Source organism: Scomber japonicus, chromosome 19 (assembly GCF_027409825.1).
Source record: "Scomber japonicus isolate fScoJap1 chromosome 19, fScoJap1.pri, whole genome shotgun sequence".
In the NCBI taxonomy this organism is placed as follows: Eukaryota; Metazoa; Chordata; class Actinopteri; order Scombriformes; family Scombridae; genus Scomber; species Scomber japonicus.
Genome location: NC_070596.1, coordinates 16,333,721 through 16,360,696, shown reverse-complemented (window position 1 = coordinate 16,360,696; position 26,976 = coordinate 16,333,721). Strand labels below are relative to the sequence as shown.

The following is a 26,976-nucleotide window of genomic DNA, read 5'->3' as shown; positions in this document are numbered from 1 at the left end:
GGAGACCAGGAATTCCCACAACTTTCTTGTGGGTAATTCCCGTCTCTCCTGAGTTATTACAGGAAGGAATTTTGGGTGATTTCCAGCTTGTCTGTGTGTGTGTGAAGAAGCTGGAAGGGGGTTTCTTTTGACTCAGTTAAAATGACACTTCAAAGAAAAAGATGGCATCTCTGTTTTTGATGGAAAGACTCATCCACATCTATTCCTTTGCACCAGCTCTCCCTCTCCTCACTCATGACTCCCTTAACCCTCCCTCGTTCCCCTCCCCAGGTCATATCAACAGATTCTGTCTTTACCAGCATTTTCTTTGTCATCATTTGTTGCCTTATTATAATTAATGTTATTACTCTTTAATCTATTTTGTTTTGCTGCACTTGCTCTTCACATTGCTGTCTGACTCTCACACCGATTCAATAAACCAAACCTTTTAGAATAATTCTAGCATTTTACTGGAAAGTAAACATGAGTGGCGGCTCACATGGTCAATATTTCTCAGATGGAGTGTCAGCAGCATGGTCTTAAACTCTCATCGTAACTATTCGGATGTAAAAACAAACACTCCTGTGTCAAGTGAAGCTGCACTGAAGAGCCAATCCGTTGGTTAGGGAGGTTGTTCCTCTGCTTTGTATAATACCACATCAAGCAGCATGCCCCACCCCCCTAAACTTGATGAAATTGTCAAAATACAATTATGTTTTTTTTTTTTGTTTTTTTTTTCAAGTACAATTTTCTGTACGATAGTGATTCCCTGATTGGACAGCTGTATATATTGCTTCTTAACTATTGGTGATGACCTCGCTACTTGGGATTTAGAAATTTATTTGCTGGCTCTGCCAAGATCTGTACAGTTGATGTGCTAGTGGGTTGCCTGTAATTCATGCTTGGGAAATTCTGTAACATAGTTTCTATTAATAAATGTATGTAAAGGACAGACACGTAGACACCCCCTCTTGCCCCAACCCACCCCCGTCTGCACACTACTGAACTTGCCGATTGGTTGAGGGGAGAGGAAGCGGATTGAGATGATGTGCAAACTAGTATTTATGTCTGCTAACTTTGATTCCTCTCGTTTTTGTATGGAGTGGAGACTGGGACACTTTTATGTTTATATTCTGTTTTCTTCTTCCACCCCATCATAGCTCCTCCATATGGCAAGGGGCCTGCATCGCTGTCTTAACTTTTTGGGGAGTGGGGATTGGTTTGTAATTGTGGGAAGTTATTGGGCTGGGTCTTTTTTTTTCCCTGTGTCCCACCTCTACAGTCTGAGTGACCACTTCCTGCTTTTGTCTGTCCACAAGTACAAAAACAAACAGAAAAAAAAAAACGTACATATGTATAAATTTTTAAGGAGCTGTGCTAACATTTAAATGCGTTCTTGCGTGTATATGATTTTAAAATGTTGACATTTTGATTTTAATGACAAAATACTCTAGACAGAAAAAATAAATTATACATAACCTGTTGTGTGTCTCTTTTCACTACATACAAAAGCACATTTACACTCACATGTGGAAAAAGCACCAGACTCAGTAAATTTATTTCAAGTAGCACAACTGCTTTGTATTTTATTGCAACAAAAATTGCACAAGGCTAGAAGGAGGAACAAATAGGAATAAGAAAACATATTTACAAAAAAAAAAATGAAATGCTCTACAAAATCGGTGAGGAGGCTTAGACACAAAAGTAGAGTAGTGGTATGGTTGGTAAAGGGGAGGAATTTAAAATAAGAGCCAACACTGACAGTACCATGTTGAAGTCAAGGCAGCTTGCGGTTGACTTGTGTCCTCAGGCATCGCAGTCAGACAGGGCACATGGGGGTGAGAAAACTACAGAACAAATACTGAAAATGTCTTGAAAATATTAGAAACATTAATTTCATGGGTTTTTGAAGTCTATCATGGTCAGCTTCTCACTTATACATTATTTTGTAAGACAGCAAGTGACAGATCCATAAACATTTCAGTCCAGTGTTTCCCCCAGGATATACATTTATTTGCTGGGGTGGAAAGGCCTCTGAAACAGCATTTAGACCGTGTGACGTAAAACCCTCCAGTAAAACAAGTTCTTTCATCCAAAGAGGCCCCTCAGTGGTCGGAGAAACACTGTTTCAGTCCATGATCCCTCTATACAGATCACACAGCATGCTGCTGCAAGGCCAAACTGCTACTGATGGCTTTTATGACTGGCATGTAGAGAAAGTATAGTCAAACTTATAAAAAAAAAAACAAAGTCCAGTCTAAGGACAACATATAACAACAGTCAGATCCACTGAGTTGCAGATTCTGCACCCTGGTCCCTCTCCAGAACAAGCTGGAGACAAAAGGTTTTTTGGTATGGCAATCAAACATTTAAATCCACTAAACAAATCAGCACAGCTATTCTTAACCACTTTGCCACAATTCTGCACTTGTTGGTGTGGCAAGTCTTGGAACAGCTGTGTCAAAAGTGTTTAAGGCACTATTTCTTTTACTCAAGTGTGCAGAGAAGCAAAAAGGTGAAGGCTAGAGGCTCATTCTGCCACATTTGCTTGCTCCCATTATTATTTTATGGCACATGGTTGCAAATACTGCAAAAAGCATTCATACAGTATGGAACAAACACTGACACGATTTCATCACTCAGCACGCAACCAATCACTGATGAAATGTTACAAAGCGATGAAGGATGTTGGGATGTGTTGGACAGAGGCATCAGGTTATAAACACTGTTTCCAGATGCTCCCTAATTTTACAGGTGAAAATGGAAACAATGACATTAGACATAATAGTGTTAGAAGGCATCCTAGAACAAGATGAGGTTAAGTGTTTTTTGTCATTGTCATCGGCATCAATGAAAAAACTCAAACAGTGACGGAAACAAATATCACAGGCCTTTTTTCTACTAGTGTCATTAATAAAGGGGAAACAACAACTAGAATACATGAGACATGATCATTTCAAAAATGATTGGCGAAAAGTCATGTTGATAAAGATTTGGCCCCTAGCCTCTCACTAAGGCCAAAAGACACAGTTCATTCATAGTTAAGGCTTTTCAATATTGCAATCACTTGACATCATCTACAGAAAGATTCCTTTGACTCCATCCACAACAACCACAGGCTTAAGTGTTTCAGAGTGTAAACCTACACTCTGCTGCTGCTCTCCAGCAGACTTTACCCTCAGCTCTCCAACATGAACCTGGCACAGACCACAGTTCATGCACATGCTCAGAAAAAAAGGGTAGTGTAAGATACAGTTCTTATCAGTTTTATTTATTGGTAGTGTAAGATTTTATGGCGCTACCTCTGAACAATGTCACTGATCTCTTTGACAGAGGACAGCAGCTTGCTGAAGTCCTGCTGGGCATTGCCACCCCCTGTGGCGGCGGGGCAGATTTGCAGCTCACGCAGGCTGCTCTCAAGCTTGTTGATAGCCTCGCGGAAGGCAAACTTGTTCCTCATCTGCTGGATGGAGTCGACGTAGCTCATGCAGTACTTCGACAGGTTCTTGCCGGCCTCCAGCACAGCACTGTGGCTACCCGTCTGCTCCGAGTTGCGGCAAATGGCTGCACGAAGCAGCTCGGTGCCCTCCAGCACCATCTCACGTGTCACGGCTGAGTTCGGCGTACGTTCAGAGGCCTGGCGGGGTGCAGTCTTGCGAAGGGAGCGTCGGGTGTTCACGAGGGGGATGAAAGCAGTGGGTGAGCTCTGGTCGCCAGGGGAGGTGAGGGAGGAAGAGAAACCTCCGAGGCTCTGGCTGGAGAGGGAGGTGCTCACTGAAGTGGAGGAGGTGGAGGTCTTTAACGGTTGAGGTTTGGAGGTGGAGCCCAAGGGCAGCTTCTTGGAGCCCTCACTGAGGGATGTGCGGGCTTGGTCACTGGCAGTGGTTGAGTGGTGGGGCTCTGACACAGACGGGAGGCCCTTAGCTTTGATGTCTGAGGGGGAGGGGAGTTCTTGAGTGGGGCTGCGGGAACTCTTGCCTATTTTGGCATTGGCAGGTGGTGGAGGTGGGGCTGGTTTGGGTTTCTGAAACTTTCCTCTTTCCCTGACAGATGAAGAGTCCACAGTGTGCCTTTGCCTGCGGGCCCTGCACTCTTCTCCAGCTGCCCCCAAAGCAGGGAAGACATTGGGCTTGAGAAGCTCAGCATGGAGAGCACTGGTCTTGGAGTTCTCCAGCCCCGGTACCCCTGGTCTCCTGACCACCTTAGGTGTTAAAGCCTGAGGACTGGATCCAGGACTGGGTTCAGTGTCTTTTAACACCTCATCAGATGTTTCTTCTGTCTTTTTAGGCAGACGTGGTGGGGGAGTCAGGGTGCCCATTCGAGGGGCGTTCTCCCCTTTCTGCTCACTGGTTCTCTTTCGTGGCAGAGCTGGTTTGCCCCCAAAGGTGCCTGAGTCAAAGTGATGCTGGCCCAAGTCTCGCGGCAGTGTAACAGACTTCCATTCAGTGCCATCTGAGCTGGAGGGCAGGCTAGAGGACCAGAGGAAACGCTTCGAGTTAGTCATCACTTCCTCCTCACTGGGTGGTGTGGTAGCTGCCTTGCCCCCTGGGCCAGGCACTGCAGGAGCTCCCTTCTTCCTGGGGAATAAAGGTCCAGGGTAGGTAGGAGCTCCATTGGTGATTCCCCCCGCCCCATTATTGTTAGTACTCAGAAACTTTGAGGAGTCAAGTCCGTGTGCCGTGTCATTAATGGCCAAAGATCCACCACTGTTGAAGCTGTCACTGTCCCGAGGATCTGGAGTCACAACCCTCCTGTCAGGGTGGATGTCCATCTCTCTGAAGGAGGAGCTGCGTTTGGGAGGAGCTGGTGCGTTCTTTTTCTTTTTCTTGATGAGGCTGAGAAAGCCACTGCCACGTGTCTTGTCCTTGTCTTTCGGTAGCAGGCGGTCATCCTCATTCAGGTTGCTGTCCAGGAGAGGGCGCTCTTTCCTGGGGAGCATGGGTGATGACACAGCTGCCTCTGGATCAACTGGGTCTAAGGAGTGCAAAAGAATCACGGAACCATCAACTGAGTATAAAACCACAACTACAAAACGCTTTGACAGAATGGGGAAAAAAAAGTCTTTGTCTTTATCAAATATTTTTGTGTAAATCTAAGTATCAATCCCCACCCGTACACCATCCACAGAAAACATGGTGCACATCTGTGTGTCTCACCTGGACTATCTCCATCCCGGTTGTCCATGTTTTTGCGAAGAGTTCTTGTCTTGGTGGGCAGCTCTGGAGCCTGCTGAATGGAGCCCAATGTCACCTTCTTCCCTTTCTTCCCCAACTCCTTTTCCACCTCTAATAATACATATACAGTTGAAATTTAACACTTAACCACACCCCTGTAGCCTAAGACATAACATTGTCAGCAGAGACCCACAAGAAACATGCTTTAGAAAGTTTTAACTTAAAGTAGCACCGACCGTCAGAGATGCTGGACTCCTGGAACATGGTCTCAAAGGCTTGGTGTGTTTCAGCAAAAGATGGACGTTCTGATGGGTTCCACCTCCAGCCTGACAGGAGGGAAGACAAAAAATAAGAATAAGTTGCTGAGCAGAAGCGTTAATCCAATCATGACCTGAATAGATACATATTGCTACTCACAGTCCCTCATGAGTTCATAGACCTTCTCAGGGCAACCCTCTGGTCGGTCCATGCGGTAGTCTTTCTCGAGCAATTCGTAGACCTGGGACAAGTCAATGCCGGGGTATGGAGACATCCCATAGGTGGCGATCTCCCACAACAGCACACCAAATGCTGGAGATGTCATCATGAGAAAATTAGTGTGATTCATGAAACAATCAACGACGATTTCCAGAAGTGCTGCCTGAATATGAAAACCTACCCCAGACATCAGACTTAATAGAGAATTTGTTGTACGCCAGACTCTCTGGAGCGGTCCATTTGATGGGAAACTTAGCCCCGGCATGAGCTGTGTAGGTATCTCCTGTCATTAACCTACTCAGGCCAAAGTCGGCAACCTTCACCAGGTGGTTCTCTCCGACCAGACAGTTACGGGCAGCTAAGTCCCTACAGAAGAGCATACAAAGGAGAATAAGTGAAGGACAGGATTGGATAAGAAACAGACCAAATAATCCAAGAATCAAATAATTACTGAAAAAATAGAATTAAGAGAAAGTGAGAAAAAATACTCAATAGCTATCCAGGTCTGTGTTAGATTCCTACAGATGTTTTGTGTGAAGCAAAGTTGCAAGCTGAGTCTTGTCAGGTTTAAAAATTAAAACGCAGCTGGCAAATACAAGTGACATAAATCATCCCATTGCCTCTAAAGAACCTTGTTAAATGTGCCAGAACAAACTGAGTATGTTACAACATCGACTCGTCTGCAATACAAGTCAAGTCTGTCCTCCAGTGAGAACAGATGGGAGAGTGAGAGGGGAGCTTCTCAGGAATGTGGGAGAAAAGAGAGATTGAGATTTAAAGTCAAAGATGTTTCACTTCTCTGGTATTCATGCAGCTCTGACTCGGACCACAAAACTGATCTGTAATCAGGTTGCTGAAAACCCTTCAATACTAAAGGCTAAAATCTATTCTAGGTTAGCACTCAGACTCTTGTGAACTTTCTCAAGGCTGACAAACCTCTTCAATGTAACTCAGACTACAAAAAAGGATCTACACCCACCTGTGTATAAAGTTTTTTTTCTCCAGGTACTCCATAGCAGAGGAGATCTGTGTGGCCATGTGGAGCAGCACCACAGCATTGACCTCCTCTCTGTTGCACTCCCTCAGGTAGTCTAGTAGGTTACCATGGGTCATGAACTCTGTGATAATATAGAACGGTGGCTCCCGTGTGCACACCCCTGCCAATGACAGGTCATAAAAGAAAACAATAACAATTATTGAACATCATATGTTTGTCTGCATGTTGCTTCCATCTGTAAATGTGGTTACAACTTTTATGCAGAAAACACCCTGAAAACAACCAATTTAAGTAATGAATTCAAGCAATATTTTTCAGATCTCAGTGTTTTGACATTGACAAACAGGGGTTTGTTACCTACCTAACAGTTGTACCAGGTTGGGATGTTTGATCTCTTTCATAACAGCAGCCTCTTTGAGAAATTCCTCCACCTCCATTGTATCCTCCTGGAGACAAAGATATCAGCAAAACAGTTGAGAAAAATGATAAACTGGCTGCAGTTGCATCCAAAAAACACCAGGTGGTAGCATTATTCAGCTAAATTAAAGATATATAGCTGACACATTGAGAATGTCATGACAGTAAATGTCAAGATGTTTCTGCCTGACCAAATGGAGGCTGATAGTCTTTTTCTCCCAAAAGCAAATGTGAGCATTGCAGACAGAAATCTAAACTTTTATACCTTTAGTGTCTTCACAGCCACAGTGAGGTTGTACTTCTTCCAAACACCCTCGTACACCTCCCCATACTGGCCGCCTCCCAGCTTGTGCTTCATGGTGATGTCAGTGCGCTCCATCTCCCACTTATCGTAGTTGGGGGACACTCCGTAGATGGTGGGCTTGTTGCGCTTCGGTGCCGGGTAGTGTAGCGTGGTGATGAGGCCGTCGGCCACTGTGGAATGATGATGTACCAGCTCTGCCAGTGTGTTGAAACGGCTTTCTGACGAGACGTACAGCTGGAGAAGAAAGAGATTCTACATTTGAGTAGATGTGCACGAGAGGTCAGTTCAGTTAAGGGTTTTGACAAAATTTTAATGAGAAGAATTTTTAGACATATAGAAGATTAATAATGTCAATCTATCTATTATCTGAATATTTTCAGTGACAGGACATACAGGTTTAGTTCTTCATGAGGAAATTAATATTTTGCACTTTCCACAAAGTCAGAGGAATGTCAACAGTGCAACACAGTTAAGAACCCTTTCTACACCATTTTTACACTAACTAGCTGCATTAACAGTGCTTACAGATGAAAAAAAGAGGTGTATCAAGAGTGGGTTAGTAGCACATCATGAAATAATCTACTCTTGACAAAACAATGCACTAATTTATTCTTCATAATGAACAATCTCAGGCCATTCAAAAAAAACAAGGCATTGGTCAGGAAGCTGGTGGAGGGGAGGATATTGGTCAGGGCTCAGTGGACACAGTCTTTTCCATTGTCCAACTCTTACATAACCCTAAAAATAATTTGCTCTACAATCTGCATTTCTTTACTCGTGAAAAGGCTCTTTGCTCAAGCTGAAAGCATGTGGAGGGAAAAAGTGAAAAAGAATGACCTTGATGGTAGTAAAAAGACCTTTGAAATCTAAAGAGGATTTAATGGTCAGTTGGCCGCTTTCCTGGCTTAAACCATGACCGTTTTCCAAATCAAAGGGGAAAAATGAGAATTGGTTTTACATAAAAACCTTGGTTATTCAGTGCCGTGTTAATCACAGAGTTACAGTGAAATAAAGTGGCAGCTAAGGAGAGTGCTGAGGTCATCTCAAATTATTGGACAAGTATATCATACCAGACCCTTGAGTTGTAGCTCTCAGTGGGAGGATGGAAAACAATATGAGATGGGGAACCATGAGTGTGTGTGTTCGTCCATTTGGTTTGGTGTGTGTGTGTGTATACTTGGCTGCATCTGTCTGTACTAATGCATGTCTTAGCATGGGCGTCAGTGTCTGGCCTGGTCTCGTGTCTGCTGGCCATTATGAGCAGCACAGCAGTGGTTAGAGGCATTCTTCTCATAGCTAGCGTTCCTCAAGCTAGCTCACCTCGCTACATCACAGACTTGAGGGTGACACAGCCAAAATGGCAGCTGCTTCTCAATTGATATAGCACTTTGGGGGAATCCCGCACCAAGACTAACCTACATACAGTGAAAAAAGCCCTGCGCTTACCTATATCGTTTATTTGAATGGGGTATCCTGCTTTCTTTAATGAGCAGTCTTCTTTAAGTTAAACATAAAGCAAACTGTCAGAAGATTTTAAGCATATCTAAGTTTTTTTGTTTGTGTCGGAAGTGTATGATCTGATCTGAACTGAACTGATCTGTTCTTGCAAATATGAGACTTATATTTAGTTTGCCCACCTTGCCATCGGATGCAGTGTTAATCCTGTAATGGTAGACTCTCCCCTCGTACCGCAGAGAAATGGACCTCTGGCCAGGGCTGCTCTCGCTCTCACGGACCAGGAAGCTCCCATTAATGCCCGAGCTGAGCAGGTACTCGGCAGCATTGCGTGACACAGGTCCATGGTACCAGCTGTGCTTCTCCAAGCTGTTGACGGGGGTGATGTAGTTGGACGGCACCCAACCCTGGCCATTCTTGGTCTGCGCTTCGCACCACTCACCATTGTGGTTGTAACCTAGCACACGCAGCTTCTCCCCTAGTTAACATGAAGAGATTCAAATTTTAGGAAATATCCAGGCTAATTGTGGCCAAAATATCTGGTTACATCTTATTCCTGTGATTTAAAAAAAAGGAGTTATTACATAGTTGTTTTTAATCTTCTATATTATTCACATTGAGAAAAGGCTGCCATAATATGAACACTTTATCAGAAGTGAACTTACTTAGAGTAAAACATGCGGGAATCCATTGTATCTAATGTCATGTTTCCTCAGATCAGGAACTCTAGCGAGGGCTTTTCCAGCGGTCATTTGGTGACCTTAATAAATAAATGTATTTCTTTCCTAAAAAAGTGGCTTATTCCTGTTGTCCAAACCCCATATTCAAACAATTACTTTATCTATGTTATTCGACAACATAAACCAAAAGTAAAAGTAACCTTGCGTGTGGAATGGATTGTATTAGAATTAAGTGGAAAGTAAATACAGGAATACACAGGACATTTGCTTGTTTATTCCGGTGCATATGTTCTCTCTTTCCTTCCTCTGTTTGTCTGCGTGATCCATCTGTGGTATTGTTCTACAGTCAGTTCAGTGGGAAAAAAAACCCTCATGTGTGAGAACATCATCAGGAAGTGAGAGTCAGACGGGGATGAAGAAAGAGAGGGAAGGAGACGAGACAGGAAGCAAATAAGCAGATTCCCAGGAAGATTTGTGACCTTACTGAGAATTCAACTGTCAAACTGTCTGTTCGCGTGTCACTTTCAACTTCAACCTATAGTGATATGTGACAAAATTGTTAAAACAAATTCAGAATAATTCCTAGATTAATAAACTTGCTCACCTTTAGTAATGCTGAGTGTGTTGTCCCCGCTGGCCACGAAATCATAGAGCGCAACAAACAGGTTGGGGTCATTCTCGCTGGGCCCGGCCAACAGGTTCTCTTTGGAGTTCCAGCGAGCTGCTTCTGTCAGACCCTGACCCTCAAAGTCTGGTCTTTGGAGAGCTTCTAAAGAAAAAAACAAGACAATCTGAATATCATAACACATGGAGTTGCAATTACAATGTCAAACAGTGCACTGCTGAAGGGAGGGAGATCTGTAGGCGTGTGTTTGGTATGCAGCGACACTGTAAAGCAGTTTTCCCATGCAGCTTTGCACATGTAGGATGATTAAGGAACTATGTCAGCTAATGCCTCTCCATGTGTCGTTTAAATTATTTTCTCCCCCTTCCAGGGTGGCTTGCTCCAAACAAGCGGGTTGTCAGCTGTGATCCCACCATGGGATTAGTGTAATAAACCTGGTCATGTGACCTGCGGTGTTCCTGCTGTCTCCATAACTTTTCATTTCCTGGATTATCCCTGCTTAGTTTTCATTTTGGTGAATACCTGGACAACTAACACACATCAGACTGCGAGAATGTGTCTCAGCATGAATCTTCCACTGTAACAGTAACACGGATGTGCTTGCACTCAAAGGTAACAAGTCAGAGTTCAAAGTGCTTTGACTTAGAGTTATGTTAATTATAGACAGCTTGAATTATACTCATTTTACTGCAGTAAAACTGATTGCAGTGAATTACAAAATGTGAAAAATGGAAATAATGACGAGAAAAGAAGAGGAGGAGAGAAAAATAGTTAAGTGAGTTTAATTGTAGTTTGGCCTACATGAGCTGAACATGAGCTTAATTGTGTGACTTGTTCAGCTGTTGTAACACATGTTTCTGAGGAATTTTACCATTTTACCCCCCAAGCTCACTCACACACACACAATCACACCAACACCACACCACTGCTAGTGCAGCATTAGGTGTTTAGCTTTTAGTGGCAATTTCACCAATAGTAACAAGATGTGAGGATGGATATTTCCTCCTCACATCATCCTCCAAATTATTTTATGAGGGAACCAACCAAGCCCTCAAAAAGCAATATAACAAACAAACTGGATTTAATCGTTCAATTCTGAATAATTAATAATGAGAAGTTGTCCTTGGAAAGGGCAGGCACTTTCAAAAAAATACTTGGCAGGTGATTGGATTATCCATCCGACTGTCATCGTCTTACCCTAAGAGTCAGCTGGATTCGCGAGATCATGCAATCATACGAGAATCCTCATATGATGCTGATCGGTCTGAACCAAGTGCATAACTTGAACCCTGACAGGATGGATTCTCTCCTGATGTCGTGAACTGCAAATCCAGCTGCTTCGCAAGGTAAAGTAGCTTTAGGTACTGAATGAATTATTAAAAGGCTGTTTGGACAGTAAAACACACACCTATACAGACTGATTTAAAGTAATCTGGTGGACCTGTAGAGTCTGGCAATTCTGGATAGTAAATACTGATTTCTAAATATGATGTTTTAGTAATTTAGCAATGATGCCCTTCTATAACTGCGAAACTACAAACCCAAAACACTACTAAACAGAAATGTTAATGTATTTTCCTCCATGCTAATTTTTCAAAGATCCTGATATAAATACCAAATCATGTATTAATTGTAAACACATTCTGTAACAGAAATATAAAGAGGACTCTTGAAGTCAACTATTCATCAACACTGACAAATCTTTCAAAACAGAACAATGGCCTGAAGGCAAGTTTGAGGACAGAGTTAGTGTGAACTACACTTTGGGAGAAAACCACTGCAAGTCTACGGTTTCTTCTCAAGGCTAAAGAAGACACAAAGGAAGCAGATAGTATTTGATAATCACACCACACAATCATAATTTGTTCTGCTGCATATTTGCAGGCTTTTGTCATAAACCTGAATTCGTCCTTTGCAAAAATATTTTTGGCATTTGCAGTTAAAACGATATACAGAGACTCACAGCTCAGTGGACTGACAACGATTTCAAGTTGCCTTTTCCTCCAGATCACATAGACAGTAACATAAGGAAGCAAAACTTAGCCAAATTTTATTTATCACAGTCTGATAAAACCTCAAAACCAACGCTCAATGGCAGCTTTTAATTAATGCATCACACCATGCCCTGAGGTGCAGCAGGCAGGAAAATTGTATGCACTTTTGAACATTTCCCTCTCGCCTACACACACCAACAAGATAGAACAGTTATCCATTCTCCATAAAGTGGAAACCATACATCTGAGATGAGTTGAGTTTTTCTGTCCTGTTTTTCTCTCTACCTTGAGGCTCAATAAAACCAACTATTACCACTTGCTCACCACATTTATTGCATATTGGATGCTAGTTAAGAAAAATTCCACATATCTACAATGTGTCTCAGCAAAAAACATGGAGTGAGGTCACCTGATGTTTCCCTTCCAGACATTATGTATCTGTAAAAGGAGTGAGGAAGTTTGCCTGGTCTGAAGGAATCAGGGTGTAAAAAACACGCCAAAATCATCCAGGACCTGTGTACTGTACCACAACTACGATTTATTCACTCGGGGACTTGGGGAAAAGCACAATGTGTACTAAGTGATAAAAGGTACAGCTGTATTTGGTGGAAACACAGAGCAGAGAGCTGACTGAGTGTGAAGTGAAGAGGATACTCTGTGGCAAGGTAAGGATTGAACAGAAGAGTTACAGACATCCTATCTGGATGATTTAGACTGTTGTCAAATGCAGCATTATTGACACACTCAGTACAACTCCAAGCATTGATTGCATCCACCTCAGATGAAGGAGCTTAGAATTTGCGGTTGGAGAAAATATGACTTGCAAGTTCCTTAATATACGAATCACACAGAGTTAATAGAAAACACTATCAAAACTAGTGTAACACTGAGGAAGTAAACAGAAAATATACAGCCTGCAGCCAGTCACATGACATTGTTGACAAGAGCAGGCATCATTGAGGGAAAGACTCACCAGCCTACTTGCAGTGAAAAAATAAAAAACAAACACGGTGCTTCTTTTAAGTCACAAAGCTTGCGAGAAGATGCCAAGCTTTATTTCAAATGGGACACGCTGCCTTTCTCACACTCTAATATTTTGGTGTGTTCCATAGAGAGACAAAGCTATCGCATTTTGAGGCAATTCCTCGACTATCAAAGATACATGCATCCATATGACGCATGCAAAAATATACCAGACAGTAGACCCACATAAACAGATAAGTTGCTTTTCTGTTTAGAACCTGAAAGACTGGTGCTTTTACATAAAACTATGTGGTGATAATTGATGTTAACCGCTAGCCAGACATCATTGGCTAGTTCACTAGCATCTCAAAAATGTTTGACACAGTCTTGTGTCATCATACTATTCCCAACTTATCCAGTTTTACTTATACAGTATTTTGTGTCCAATATGAAACCATGTCATGTAAAGTAATATAAAACTGTAAACAAAGGAATGGAAACGCTTGTGCAGAAACTAAATCTTTGCCACGGAGAAGCACATTTTTACATTAAACACATCTTTGACACAGTTGCAGCAGTTAGTATTGGCTTACTGTACATTGTCATTGATATTATATCCACACTTCTGAGGAAATCAATAATAAAGATCCCATTAGAGTGATGCGTTTCCAATGAACATACTTATACAAATAATAGAGATAACACTGGGATTCAAGTAACAATCACAGCCATGTTTTGTCAAATTCGGACTCAAGTCAAGGACTGAAGTCAGAGATCAAACAAGAGGTAAAGGAACACTAACCACCAAGCAAGACTCAGAACTGCTGGCAAGCAAAACATACCATATGTCAAGAGTTTGGCCTAGTCATAAATTGTGTGGGCAGCCCCTGTCACACATGTCCACTTTACGGGCCACAAATACCACAACTCTTTGTGAGAGGGTGACAGCACACTGACATATGGACCAAGGAAACACTCGCTCAAAAAAAAGAAAATAAAAGTCATAGGAAAAGGAAAATTCGGTACATCAGGTCACAAAGAAACTGAAATGATATTTTTTTAAAGTTCTGTTAATCGGGCTGCAGTTCTCCAGAGTCATGCAGTGGGAGGAATTACAGCATGTCCTGGCGGCGCTACAGAGGTGACACTGAGAATGATTAAATATGTGTGGAACTTGTAAAGAATTCGTGGCTATGACTGCACTGCTGTGAGCAACAAGAATGCACCCTAACCCAGTCTCACACGGTGATGCAAGGCAGAAATTTCTTCAAAAACCAGACAACTTGAAAAGAAAATGTCTGGTTCCGCTTGTCCCTGGTAATCAAGACCACGAGAGTCCTGCTAGTTTTGATTCCAGTCATCTTAAATGAGATAACTAACTGCCCAAATAGTAGTCTGGGTCCACAACAATGAATCTTTATAACAGTGTGGTGGTGCTTCTAATGTATGAGGCTGACCCTGGTCCAAACCTGCATATATCTGAGGGCTAAGAGAAGGAAAACCTCTAACTAACATACTTCTCTTGCATCACCTGTCATCACCTGACTGGGAGGTGGTGGAGAACAAGGGAAGCTGATTCACACCATACATCTGTTCATGTTTCAACCCACTGGGAGATGTAATATTGTAATGAAAGGATATTCAAAGCAGAGCAAGAAAACATGGAAAAACCACCATTTTCACTAATTTGATTAATGATAAGGTCATCGAATATTTAAATGGTTGTTTGTTTTTATGCTATAGTTCTTTATACGTGAACGTTTATGCTTGTAATTCTAAGTATGACATTAAACTTACAACCTGAAGCAAAAGACAAATGAGGCATTCAAGTCAAATGAAGTAGTTCAAGTCAGAAATTTGTATTTGGGATTTGAACATCTCAGTATGAGATTTGTACCATATGGTCTGAAAATTAGAGACTCTTTATCACCGTCATCGACCTCAGTGGGGAGCGAACCCGGACTATTCCCTCTATTAAATCATTTTGTTGTGCAATCTTTGGCACTCATAAAACTCCATGAGTCTTCTATTACTGATCAATTACTATGCTGATTATGTTCAGACTCAATGTGTCCTGAAGTTCTTAAAACTCCTCTTGTGTTTTATTCATCATGGGCAAATCAATGATTCACTTTTAGTGTGACCAGAACAGCACACAGTCTAAGTAATGGAAACAAAGTCATCTCTAATACTCAGACTACAAAGAAATGTGAATATATGTACACATCTCCTTTATCCTCCTTCATTATGGAAGATTTAAGTACTGAAACATGGCAGAGGACTGAAAAGGAGAGTGTAGACTGAGATTAGACCCCCTCTTCTCATAAACAAGAGTTAAGTGGGACACGGCCAGGAGTCAGATTTCCTTGTATTCTCTTCTCCGTCTCTTTTTCCACTTCTTTCCTCTGCTGCTAGCCAGTGTGTCTGGCCTCCCTCACCCTCCCCTGTGCTCATACTCTCCTGCTCTCCCCTCCCCATTCTTCTAAAATGCCGCAATCATTGTTGAGACTTTACACGGTGATATTTTCATTTTCAAGTCCTCTCTTGCTTTTTCCTTTCTCACACATCTACTTTTAAATTAGTTTGTATTTCTCCGAATACACTATAAAATCAAGGCCCACACTAGAAGATGACACAACAGCCATCACAAAATATAATTACCTTCCAAGTAACAGCTGGAGGAGGACGAGAGGCCTTTCTTAGATTTACACCCCACCAATTTCAGGCATATCTCCAACATTTTCATTTGCTTTCTTTCCCTTCCCGCTTGGAAACTTTGTTGCTGTTCAAATCAGACGTCTCTCGGAACGTTACTCCTCTACATGTGTCCAACAGGAGGAAAAAAAAAAATCAAACACAAGAAAGAGAAAAAAACCTGACAAAAGGAGACAGAGCACCAATCCAAAATGGGTGCTGAAATATAGTTGTTTTCTTTTTCTCTGTCCTTCCAGCTGTTGTAAATCCTCTTGTTCTCCTCTCTCCTTTTCCGAGACAGAAAAAGCAGAGTCCTGTCCGACAAAGTCTACCAAGTTTCTCTTCTGAGCGTCTCCATGTTTTTTTTTTTTTCCCCCTCCTTGGCTTTTGGTTAGATCCACTTCTGTAAGAAACAACAGCGTTCCTAAAAAAGCGCAGATTTGATCCAAAGCCTTTCTAGACTTGTAGATGTGTCAGTTGAGCGGGCAGCAGGGCAGTCTCCACGGTGCCATTCCTCTCTCCTGTCCCCTGTGTGAGTGTGTATCTGAGGCACAGGGACTACTCGTGCTACAGCTGCCAACAAAGGGCCTCTTTCAGGATCAGCCTGCTGCACTCAATGACATCAGCTGAGCCCTCCCACCTCCCAGCAGCAAACACACAATGAGGGGGAAGAGACCGCTACCACACACACGCACAAGCAAGAGGAATACAAACACCTCACCGGCACATAAATTCATGCCAACATGAGAGACGAAAGCTCCGGAGGTCTCATTAAAAACTTTGAAGGTTAGATACAGTTTAGATCTTCAGTATTTCTCTTTTCCTTCTGTTGAAGTCATGAGATGATTACAAGAAGCTCCTCCTCCCAACTTTTTAACCCCCCTTCCCCCTTCTCACTGTCTTTCTGCCTCTCTCTCTACTTCTCTGTCTCTCTCACTGTCTCTCTCTCTCTCCAGTCTGAAATGTTTACAGGTTAAGAAATCAGTCCGGGACACAGAACTGGGGGTGTTAAATATGTAGCTGAAGCTCTCAATCATGGGCAGCAAACAGTGAGGTAAGTATAACCTCCTATGAAAGTCATACATTTGAATTCATCAAAATGAAAACATTTATCTTCTTATCTTTCGAGAAACATGTCCTACCATGTGATTTTTAGACAGCAGCACTGGTTTAGCCAAATCTGGAAGGAACAAATCATCCTTGGGAGAAGCCAAGTGTTCTTGCAACACAACTTTTTATCTCTCTCTTCTGTATTTTCTCAGCTGTCTCCAAGTTTACTGATACACAACTCTTTCAAGAGTTTAGTCTAAACCACATCTCCTGGAGGCCAATCTATCGAAAAAGCAATCAAAATTGGGATGTCATTCTTGCTGTGGTTTTAATGCATCTGGGAGTGTTCATGACATCTTTCAAAATAATTACTCTTTGAGGCATTTGGCTTTTGTACTCTTCTTCCAATTGTTAAAGTGGGCATATAAACATTTCATAAACCAGGTCAATATTTTTTATTCTAGGGCTCCACTGGAATATCTTTTCATGATTTACTCATCAAAAATCTTCATACTGATGTTATACTTTACTGTCTTTACTGTATTGATGTTATACTGTCTCTTTAAGCCCCTGCTCCCGACAACTCAACTCTGAAACTTTCGCCAGCTCTGAAGGCTATGTAAACAAACAGTTGTAGTAGGATTTCACTTCTTTTACTCGTTCTTTACTCAAAATGTCTTAAAATATATCTGTACATGTTGAAGTCGATCCAAAATATGCGAGTAGACAACGCGATCAACCCATAGAACAACCTTAGATACAAAGATTATGGAAAGGACAGCCAGTTATGGGGATAAATACTGCATTCATAGATGATTTAATTTAACATGCTGTCCCCTTACACTGGCTAAAAGGAATATGAAGATTAGACACACTCCACAAATGGTCAGGAGAGCAGCTGTAAGCTACTGACTCTGTCGAGCAAGTATTTTTCCAATCAACTGACCAACATCCTCATCTGTGTGTACTTCAGAGATAAGAGGAGGTCCAGTCAAGTGAGTGATTAAATACTGGTGGGAAGCCGACTTGATGACACCATAATGAGTGGCATGAGTGCTAAACCTGTTTGCTGGCTGACGCGTTTGCTGGAATTTCCAATAAGGGGGCTAAAAATATGCCCCGTACACATAAGTAAACAAGGCACAATAGCATAAACAGCCTTTATCTTGGTTCAAAATCATGAAATGAAAGCAATGAAGTCAGTAGCTGACTGAAAAAAACTTTGTTAACCAAAAAGGTTTGCAATATAAACACATTCTTGAAGTGAAAATCAAACATTTTCTTGATTCTATTAATGTCAATGAAGGTGGATCAAATATTAGAAACATATTTCAGTAAAACGCGATACACTTCGACAGCTTCATAGTGTTCACCCTCCATAATTGCATTTGAATCAACACCTCTAAAATTTGAAACAAAACTTAATATTATAAAACATCATGAAAGTAAGATTTATTACAAGACTGTTGTCTCCAATATACTGGAAAATCAGTGAATGACAATTTGACATTTTTGGTGGTCACAATAAAACTTTAAATTGCACAAGGGTTTCTAAACAACTTCATCTGGTATTATAAAATGTCAAGTATTGCATGAGACTGGCTGGCTTGACCATTTGGCAAAAAAAAGATCTATCGACAGATGTTTCTGAAGACAAAACTGATTCTTGTGTAATACATAAGACAAGGAAAAGTAGGAGGAAGGCACAGGGGACAGAGGAAAAGAGAAGGCTAGAAAATCCAAAGATAATGTCTGTCTGAAGGCTAGTCTTAGAAAACAATTTACAATGCAGGCTATTAATGGTTTATGAGCACATTTGCCATAGCTATGTATGATCATTTTCATTAAGAGCTCATTATTTGTATCAACTGTACATCTTATCTGGATTGGTTGTTGTAATAAGAGTATGCTGGCCTAGGTTTTCAGGGCTGGGTATCAGTACTTTATAACCTTAAGGTATATCGACTGAAAAAACACACCACCAAGTATTATCCAAACGTCTCCAGTCAAACAATCCCTGCATTCAATCCTTTTTGAACCCAGACTTTTCACAAACAATCACCACAAGCATTCTTCGATTTAATGTGATTGGCAGCTACAACCCAGACAATCTGTGGTAATAATACTTAATAGCATGATTTTGTACAGTTATTTATTAAATATTTAAATGATGTCACCACTGTCCAAATGTATTTGTTTGAATATCATTTGGTTGGGGAGGAATGGTGGCATTTTACGCACCTGAATGCTTACATTCACATAATGGGTATTGAATGAAGTACTCTAATGGTATCGGTGTCACTTTAAGGGTACTGGTATTGGGAGTGGTATTGAAGTTTTAAAGGCTACCCAGCCCTGCTAGTGTTAAGTATATGTGCTACTGCATTCACGAGGAAACCTTTGACAGTCATAAAAGTCCTTAAAATGTGGGAAGACAAAGAATTTGGAAAAAGGTGCTCTCCAAAGCTATCCACCTCTGCAGCAAAGATGGAATTATGTATGAAGGGGGCTGGGAATCGGGAGAGAGCCCAAAATTTCGTCTTGAAACCTTTTTGCAAAACAATTTTCGACAAGCTGCCTCAACACAGGTTGATTGCCTTCCTCAGAGACCGCCCCAACGCCTCCTACACATTTGTAGTTGTGAGGATTCATGATCAGAGATATAAGACAAAAAGTTTGGAGGGAGGGTTCAGATGCATAATTGGCCCAGTCAAGCTTGGATAGACAATTTATTTTAGAATTTAGATTTTTGTTTTATTTGTTTGAATTCTCTTTACATCCCATCACAAACTAATAAATCTAATGCTCTGACAAAAAAAGAAGAAAAAATCCAGTATCTGTGGCCCACAGGCCTGTAATAAACCCAACCAATAATTTCATTTGGCCAGCATGGAATGATTGGATGGCCTACCTGCGTGTCTACCTACCTACCTACCTACCTATCTGCCCACACTCTGCCTGTACACTCTTGGCACATGACTGGAGTCTTCCACAAGACTAAACAGACAAAACAGAAAGTTTAGAGGCCAGATGAGCAGTCGGATACTGATGGATTGGAAGTGATGGGACTGCAAGAATTACAAATGGGGAGAAAATCGGAATCGGAAAGCAGAATGAAAAGCAATGTGTAGTCATCGAAATATTGACTTTAGTACAGTGGAAACTGAACAGCACATAATCTTAACAACACCGGAATGAGTCACTTTCAAAAGGAAATGAACTCAGGTCCCAGAGGTGAAAAGTAGTGATAAGATTTTTATGCATTACAGCAGCTTCAGGCCAGATAATGACCCGTCTTTGGACCCTGATGCCGCTCGTCATCTTAAGACTGAAGCTGCAGGTTGGGTTTGGCTCTATGACTGTAAGATGACTGAGGAGGTTTTTGAAGCAGACAATGAAAGAGGCACAATATCACTTGAATTCAAGCAGAGACACTTATTACTTTTGTGGCGGACTTCAAAAGAGTGAAGGACAGTTCTATTTACTGTTCACTAAAGGTTGTTGTTCATTGAGATGAACTTGTGTGTCTCCGTGAGTACAGTGGTAAACTGTTATACTGTTGTGTTGGGGCGTGTATGAAACATGTGCTGTTTTTGTCTGGTGGGAGGGACTTAGGACGGAGAGCGGAGTGGGGAGAAAGAGAGGAGGGCTGTATGTGTTTTTTCTTCTTTTTTTTTTTTGCCTTTCCCCAAAAACTGCCTACCCCAGCTTTAACCCGGCCACAGCGGACCAGATAAATACAAACAGGGACAACCAGAGAAATGTGTAAGGAATGTATTTTTGATCAATAGTTAAGTCAAGATGCAGATTTTAATTTTTATCTAAGAGGAATCCAAACAAATCTGGCCAAGTACAATATATCCACACTAGTCTTGATACAGTCAAGTTACTGTAAGATTGTCTCTTGGGTACAGACATTGATGCTTTCATTAGCATCTACTGGCATTCTTCAACATGGCTCAGTGTCAGTGGTTTTTGCAAGTAATGACCTCAGTGCCCTGAGCATCCAGTCACATGGCACCAAGTCCTACATCATCGCTGCAGTGCTGGTATGGCTAACATTTGTGTTCCTCTCATACGCCACCCCAAACACCAATTAAGAAGAATTGCAGGCTTCCTCAAACTCTGAGAAAGGCCCATTAACTTACCGCAGTCACAGAGTGTTGGGGAGATGAGAGGATGAGGGGAAGAGGAGAGGGGCTATAAAAATGTAGGAGGAAAGAGGAAAAAAGGTTGCAGATGGAGAAACATGAAGCACATTGTTTGGAAGTGAGCTCATAGGAGAATAACTCGCTCGCGTTTTATAATCTGAGCCTAGTGTGTTAACAGTTAGCTGACGTACATCCACCCACGGGATGGTTTTTGGCCCTTTTCCTCTAATATACCCCCTCCTGCTTTCCTGATTCCGTTCTCCAAACCTTCAAGAAGAGAACAGGTTGCATTACCCGAGGCATAATGGCTCAGGATAGGGTGGGAAATAAGCACCAGCCACCAGCCAGATGTTGGTAAAATATAAAGTGGCTGATTTACTATTGAGTGGCTTTATCTGTCAGTGGCTGGTAGAGGTTCACGTTTTAAAAAGTTAATTTCCCTCCCTGTCTCAGACTCCACTTGTGTTATAGCACTTTAGATAATGCTGACATGTGTCATATTTCATTTCCTAACTATCAATTATGAACCAGGCATTGCTTCCACACTTAGCTAATGCTTTTTATCAGTATTCACTGAGCAAGAATGCACCTCAGTAATTCAGACCATTACATGATTAACTGCTGCTGACATCTGCTATGAAGATTTTGACATGTGGCAAGGCAGTGAAGGCAGAAGTAGGCCATTAGCCTGTATGATAAATTAATACTCGGTCAGTTGATGTGAAAAAGTGGAAATAAAAAGGTTTGGTAAGAAGATAATGTCTTTAAATGTGTCTGAGGACAGTTCGATTGCTGTAATATTTTAGTATCATACAAAAACACAATCCACCCCACTCCATGCATGAGGACACGTACACACAAACAATAATTACAGTGTCTAACAATGTTAGATATGTAAGCCAGCAAACACTTGGCATGAATCCTGTCCATCCAAGTCATGGAACAAGAGTTATTACACTTTAAACTGAGCAAGCTTTCTAATTACAGAGGAGGAAAAGGGTGGGAGATGGGGGAGTGAGACAAAGCTGTGTAAATCCATGATAGTGATTCTGCGCTGCACATGGTTCATCATTTCATTGCTGTGCCTAACTCTGTAACAGCCAAGTGTACTTAAATATCAGACACTCGAGAACCAGGTACCATGGATGTGTGTGTGTGTGTGTGTCTGTGTGTGTGTGTGTGGCTATTTACTCAGGGCCCTCTGGAGAACGCAGCCAGAGCGTCTGGGGCGTGCAGACCAGCAGATGAGGTTAAGAGGTTTTGAGTTCCACATAATTCTCCACTCAGCACTGTCCACCGGGAGAATGGACACTTCAGAACAAAACAGTGGCTGCTCGAGTTCAAGTGTAAGGGCTCTATCATCCGCCTGTGGTAATAGGTGAACATAAATAAGCAGACTTGTCTCCCAGCTTCTGGTGTGTAGAAATCATAATATGCCCAGACAGCAAAATACCATTTCCTATATTGTCATTTATACCTCGGCTTTTCAGAAGCTGTTTCCTCACTATCTTTTAAATGGAAACTGTGAGACTGACCCAGAGGTCACTGAACACATTTTCTTGATGAAATTCATGTCTGTGCATGCTGGTAAACATCTGCACAGATACTCGATATCTTTCTAGTTAAATCCATCAGATTTGATGTGACTCATTAACACTTCGCTGTCAGCTCAACTTCACAACAATCTTCAATACAGATGGGCCAGACAGACCTGCTGGCATGCAGAGCTGAGACAGAGGGAGTGAAACCCTGCCAACCTATTAAAACAGGACTGGAGGAACCATTTTATCATGATGACAGACACAAAATAGGGCAACACAAACCAGGTGACTAAGCAGAACCTTTGCTCATTTCTCCACACGATAGACTGATGTAGGCCCAGACGAAGCTATGTAGTGCCAAAAATATGCAAACCTGCAGAAAGTGAATATATATGTATGTTAGCCCAGAGTTATAATTTCACACTTTGAAGCAAACAGACAGGCAGGTCAAATGCACAGAACTTTTCATCATTTATTAGGAAAAACTGCTGTGCAAACCATCTGTGTTGAAAACGTCTGTGAAAATTAAGGCGGCAAAAGAAAGAAAGTAACCTATGTGTGTGTCTGTGGAGGGGAGAGGGTGATAATCCAGTCCTTTTTTTTTTAGAGTTTAGCTTAACTACTCAATTTGACCCAGAGTGCTGGCATGAAAGCACATTTTTTTATGTTCCATTGTTTTATGAGAGTGCAGACAAGGAGAGCCAAACTCTTTCAGGAGGGAAAGAGAATGCAGCAAAGAAAAGGGTGCATGTATACATATGAGCAGGAGGGTTCCCGTTCCACAGCGATTAGAAGACGGTTTGTACAGTAGCCTCTTACATTATTTTAGGTCTAATTTATGAATTCAGCTGCATGATAAGACAACACTGTACTAGACAAAATTCAGTAAACAAGGCAGAGAAAGACAGTAAATGCACAGTCTGCTTTCACAGACTATAAACCTTAAACGTCTTGGATAAGTTATCTAGATGCCTGGGAAGAGACCCCATTTGTCTGTGTGCCCATTGGAGGTAAAAACAGAAACAGATACATAGCAGAGAAAACTATGGCTATGAGACTCTCAGGCTGCCGCAGTGGAGCTGCTTGGGCTCTTCTTTGTGTCTAAGTGGATCCAGATGCAGCGAGCATAGCAGGCCCCCTCATATAGCGCTACGAAGAGGAGCTTAAAACAACACAAAAGGACAGGACACCATATCAGTGCTGTATGGACCGGACTGGTGAGAGGAAAAAACAAACTAACCATGTGATAATATATCTGGAAATATGATGCTTAGGTGGACAGAATTTTAAAATTGAATAATGTAATAGATATTTAAAACAGAACATAAAGCCCTAAGCATGAGAGAAAAAGAAACTAATATTGTTCTGAGTAAGATGAAGGAACACCAACATTATATGAAGGTATTCTTAACTTCATGTCAAATCATGACTCCATGGGCTTCAATACCTCAATCTGCAAAATAAACAGATGATCTCTGAACATGAAGGACCCGCACACTTTGGGAAATTTTTACTACAAGACAGAGCTGGCATCCTAGGTAGCCGGTTGTCTGCAGAGAAAACAACAGCTGCGTTTAAAGCTGGAGCTGCCTGCTCGGGCATGGAGCAAGGGAACCAGGGGTGTTCTTTTTATTGTGATTGTGTGTGCGTGTGTGTATGGAGCCGGGTGGCGAAGAGCTCCCACACTGCATTCCTAACCCAACGTGAAGGCTCTCTGTATGCATTTGAGTGCAGTATATACATTATGTATAAGTGTGTGAAAAGAAACTGCTTGTACTGAACGTTTAACTGTACTTCTTATTGTTCTAACCGGTACTTAAAATGAACAATTACTTTTAGAATCACTTATACATACCCTGCGAAATAATATGAGAATGCCCAGATAAATTACATCAAAATTATTCTCTCTTCAAGGCAATACAATTTGGAGTTAAGTCTCAGTCTCAAAAAATCCAAATTAGCCACATTTTCAACAGTTAGATATTTCAGTACATAATTATTTTCAGTGCAATCACAAGCCCAGATTTCATTACATATACTACTGTAGATGCTGAAGTTGATCCATATAACAAAAACCAAGACAAAAATCACTGACTCAACAGGATTGTTTGTACTACACCAGCATGCTTACATTTTCAATTGTTCTGTGCAAAACACTGCGTAACTGATGTATATGGAAAAAGCTTTGGTTTGCGCCTTTGTGATGTTTTTTCTTCCTTTGTTTGCATTTGGAAGTTTCTTTTTCCTTCAAACTTTATAACTAGCTCAATCTTTCTCAATCATTTCTCTGTTTCAGCTGTTTAAATCATAATTTGACAATGAAAGTTAGAGATTCTCTTTTGATATTACTCAATTTTCAAGTCTGAAATCAGTCCAGAAAACAATTATCTCAGGTATGATGAAATGTTATTAAAATCACTGTGGCCTATCCACTGACAATAAGCTTAGTGTTTGCATCATTCAAAGTATTTTTGGACTGGATAATAAAATGCAGCTTAAATACAAACACTGGGTAGCAGATACCGTTTAGCCATTCAGAAAGAGATAACACACCAACGTAACCATGTTAGCTTAAGGAAAAACACACTTGTTAACTTGTTACTGTTTCTAACGCCTGCTGCTTTAATACTATTTACTGATGTATATTGTGATTTGTCATTTTTGTGTGCTCCGTTGTTGTCTGCTGATTTTCATTAGTTTTGATCTTTGTTCCCTTTGTCTTTGTCTTTCATGTCAATGAAAATGTTCTAAGCGATGCAAAATCCACTTATTAGAAATGAGAGCATGCGAGCAAGGCAAAGAAAAAAAAGAGAGAAACAATGACAAAGAGATGAGAAAGACAAAACGAGGCAGAGGGGAGAAAAAAAAAGAGAGGAGGTAGGGAGGGAGGGGGATTGCACCAGTTATTTGAGAGAGGAATGCACAAGAGGTCACATTCTTCACTCCACTGCTGTGGCTTGCCCTGTGTTTAACTCACTCTCTCCCTCTCCCTCTCCCTCTCTCTCTCTCTCTCTCTCCCCCTCTGCAAAATACGGAAGACAATATTACTCAACACACCCTTGGTGCAACAGATGATACACAAACATATGCGATTCACTATAAAACAGAGTGGGCGGGCTCAAGAGGAAGGGGATGAAGAGGCTTTGGCCAGGAATCTGTTCATGACACAATGATGCTGATCAAATAACACAACACTAAGTTTCCCATACATAGGCTCTACTCGGGCAGCCCACCCAGGTAGATTAAAACCCGCCCAGGTAGATATGATCTGTATTCAAATCAACGCAGATTTCTCCTGTTGTCTTTGTATTCAGTGCTGTGTAATGAATGAATAAAATGGTGAAATGCAGAGGAGCTAAAGGAAACTAATGGTGTCTGTTTCCACAGTAAATTTGAGTGTTTGTTGTTTCTTTCTGCTTTAGAACATAACCACCATGAAACAATGAAAAAATAATGTTTTATTTCTCTTATTTTATGGGCTTTGTTCTCGCTACCGCTGTTTCTTCTCCTCACTCGACCACCGCCACGCCGTCTCTCTCCCTCTCTTTCACTTAGTCGCACTTTTTTTCTCTTAAAAATTAGTCGGGGGGGGGGGGGGGGGGGGCAACAGAGTCTAACTTTACTTTAACGTGATCAAACAATCCTTGTTTTGTGAATGAGGCAGCACACAAGCTAAAACAGCAATGATGTGTGTTTGACCAATCACTGGTGGTCAACGTTGCAATGCCCACCCCCAAAGTTCCTGTACTCTTGGAAAGTACCAACCCACTGAGCAGGGGCTTTTTGGGGGATGAAACAATCTTCCTGGTATTTAATTTAGATCAAGAAGAAGGTCTTACCCAGGTCAAGAAAGTGAGTTTCTCAACAGGTTCTTAATCCCTGGGGACAGTTCCTGTGGTCCAAACACAACTACAGTGGGACTCACTTTCAAAACATCTGACCAGAGTAGGTTTCAAGTAATCAGCATTTACCACAAACTAGTGAGCACCTTAACATCTCTGTTTGTACTCTGAAGACAGAAACTCCTGACATTGGTGTCATGTATGACACTAACAATAATGAAGAACTATTTGTCATCACCGTTAAATTCCGCCATTAAAAATTGTACGCAGGGCATCTGTCCATCCCAGTCATATCCTACAATGTCCTCAACCTAACTTGTTCATAAATCTACTCCTGTGCAGAAAGGGCCTTAATTGGGCAGACAGAATAGATCAATCTGGTTTATCTCATACGACTTAACTTCTTCAAATTGTCATGTGTGTATTTGTAGGAAAACTATGTTGAATTGATTTTCACACTTTTTGTCCAATTGCCATATCATTTCCAGCATGTAAATGCCATAAGTGTTTTGAATTCAGGTCCTCATTTACAAAGTTAAGAAGTGGGAACTTGTGAGACAACCTTGATTTATACACACACCTGTTCTGTCTAGTCATCAGCCAGCATGGTAATAAAGTGGACTCCTTTCCAGT

At 41.5% G+C, this 26,976-nt stretch overlaps 1 protein-coding gene across 4 annotated transcripts in view; it reads right to left on the bottom strand.

The window, feature by feature from the left end:
• Positions 1-1,544: 1,544 nt before the first annotated feature.
• abl1 (c-abl oncogene 1, non-receptor tyrosine kinase) overlaps positions 1,545-26,976 on the bottom strand; it is a 34,197-nt gene continuing 8,765 nt past the window's right edge. The window contains exons 1-11 of one of the 4 annotated variants that reach the window (XM_053340351.1): positions 15,727-16,370; positions 10,088-10,252; positions 8,986-9,281; positions 7,310-7,600; positions 6,989-7,073; positions 6,610-6,787; positions 5,812-5,996; positions 5,571-5,723; positions 5,390-5,479; positions 5,136-5,264; positions 1,545-4,953 (exon numbers count right to left, since the gene is read on the bottom strand). In XM_053340351.1, coding sequence (XP_053196326.1) covers positions 3,278-4,953; positions 5,136-5,264; positions 5,390-5,479; positions 5,571-5,723; positions 5,812-5,996; positions 6,610-6,787; positions 6,989-7,073; positions 7,310-7,600; positions 8,986-9,281; positions 10,088-10,252; positions 15,727-15,811 — 3,333 coding nt within the window. In that variant the 5' untranslated portion in view covers positions 15,812-16,370 and the 3' untranslated portion in view covers positions 1,545-3,277. Of the gene's footprint in view, positions 4,954-5,135; positions 5,265-5,389; positions 5,480-5,570; positions 5,724-5,811; positions 5,997-6,609; positions 6,788-6,988; positions 7,074-7,309; positions 7,601-8,985; positions 9,282-10,087; positions 10,253-15,726; positions 16,371-26,976 lie in introns of those variants that run through there. The other 3 variants (XM_053340352.1, XM_053340349.1, XM_053340350.1) reach the window with 3 other exon arrangements.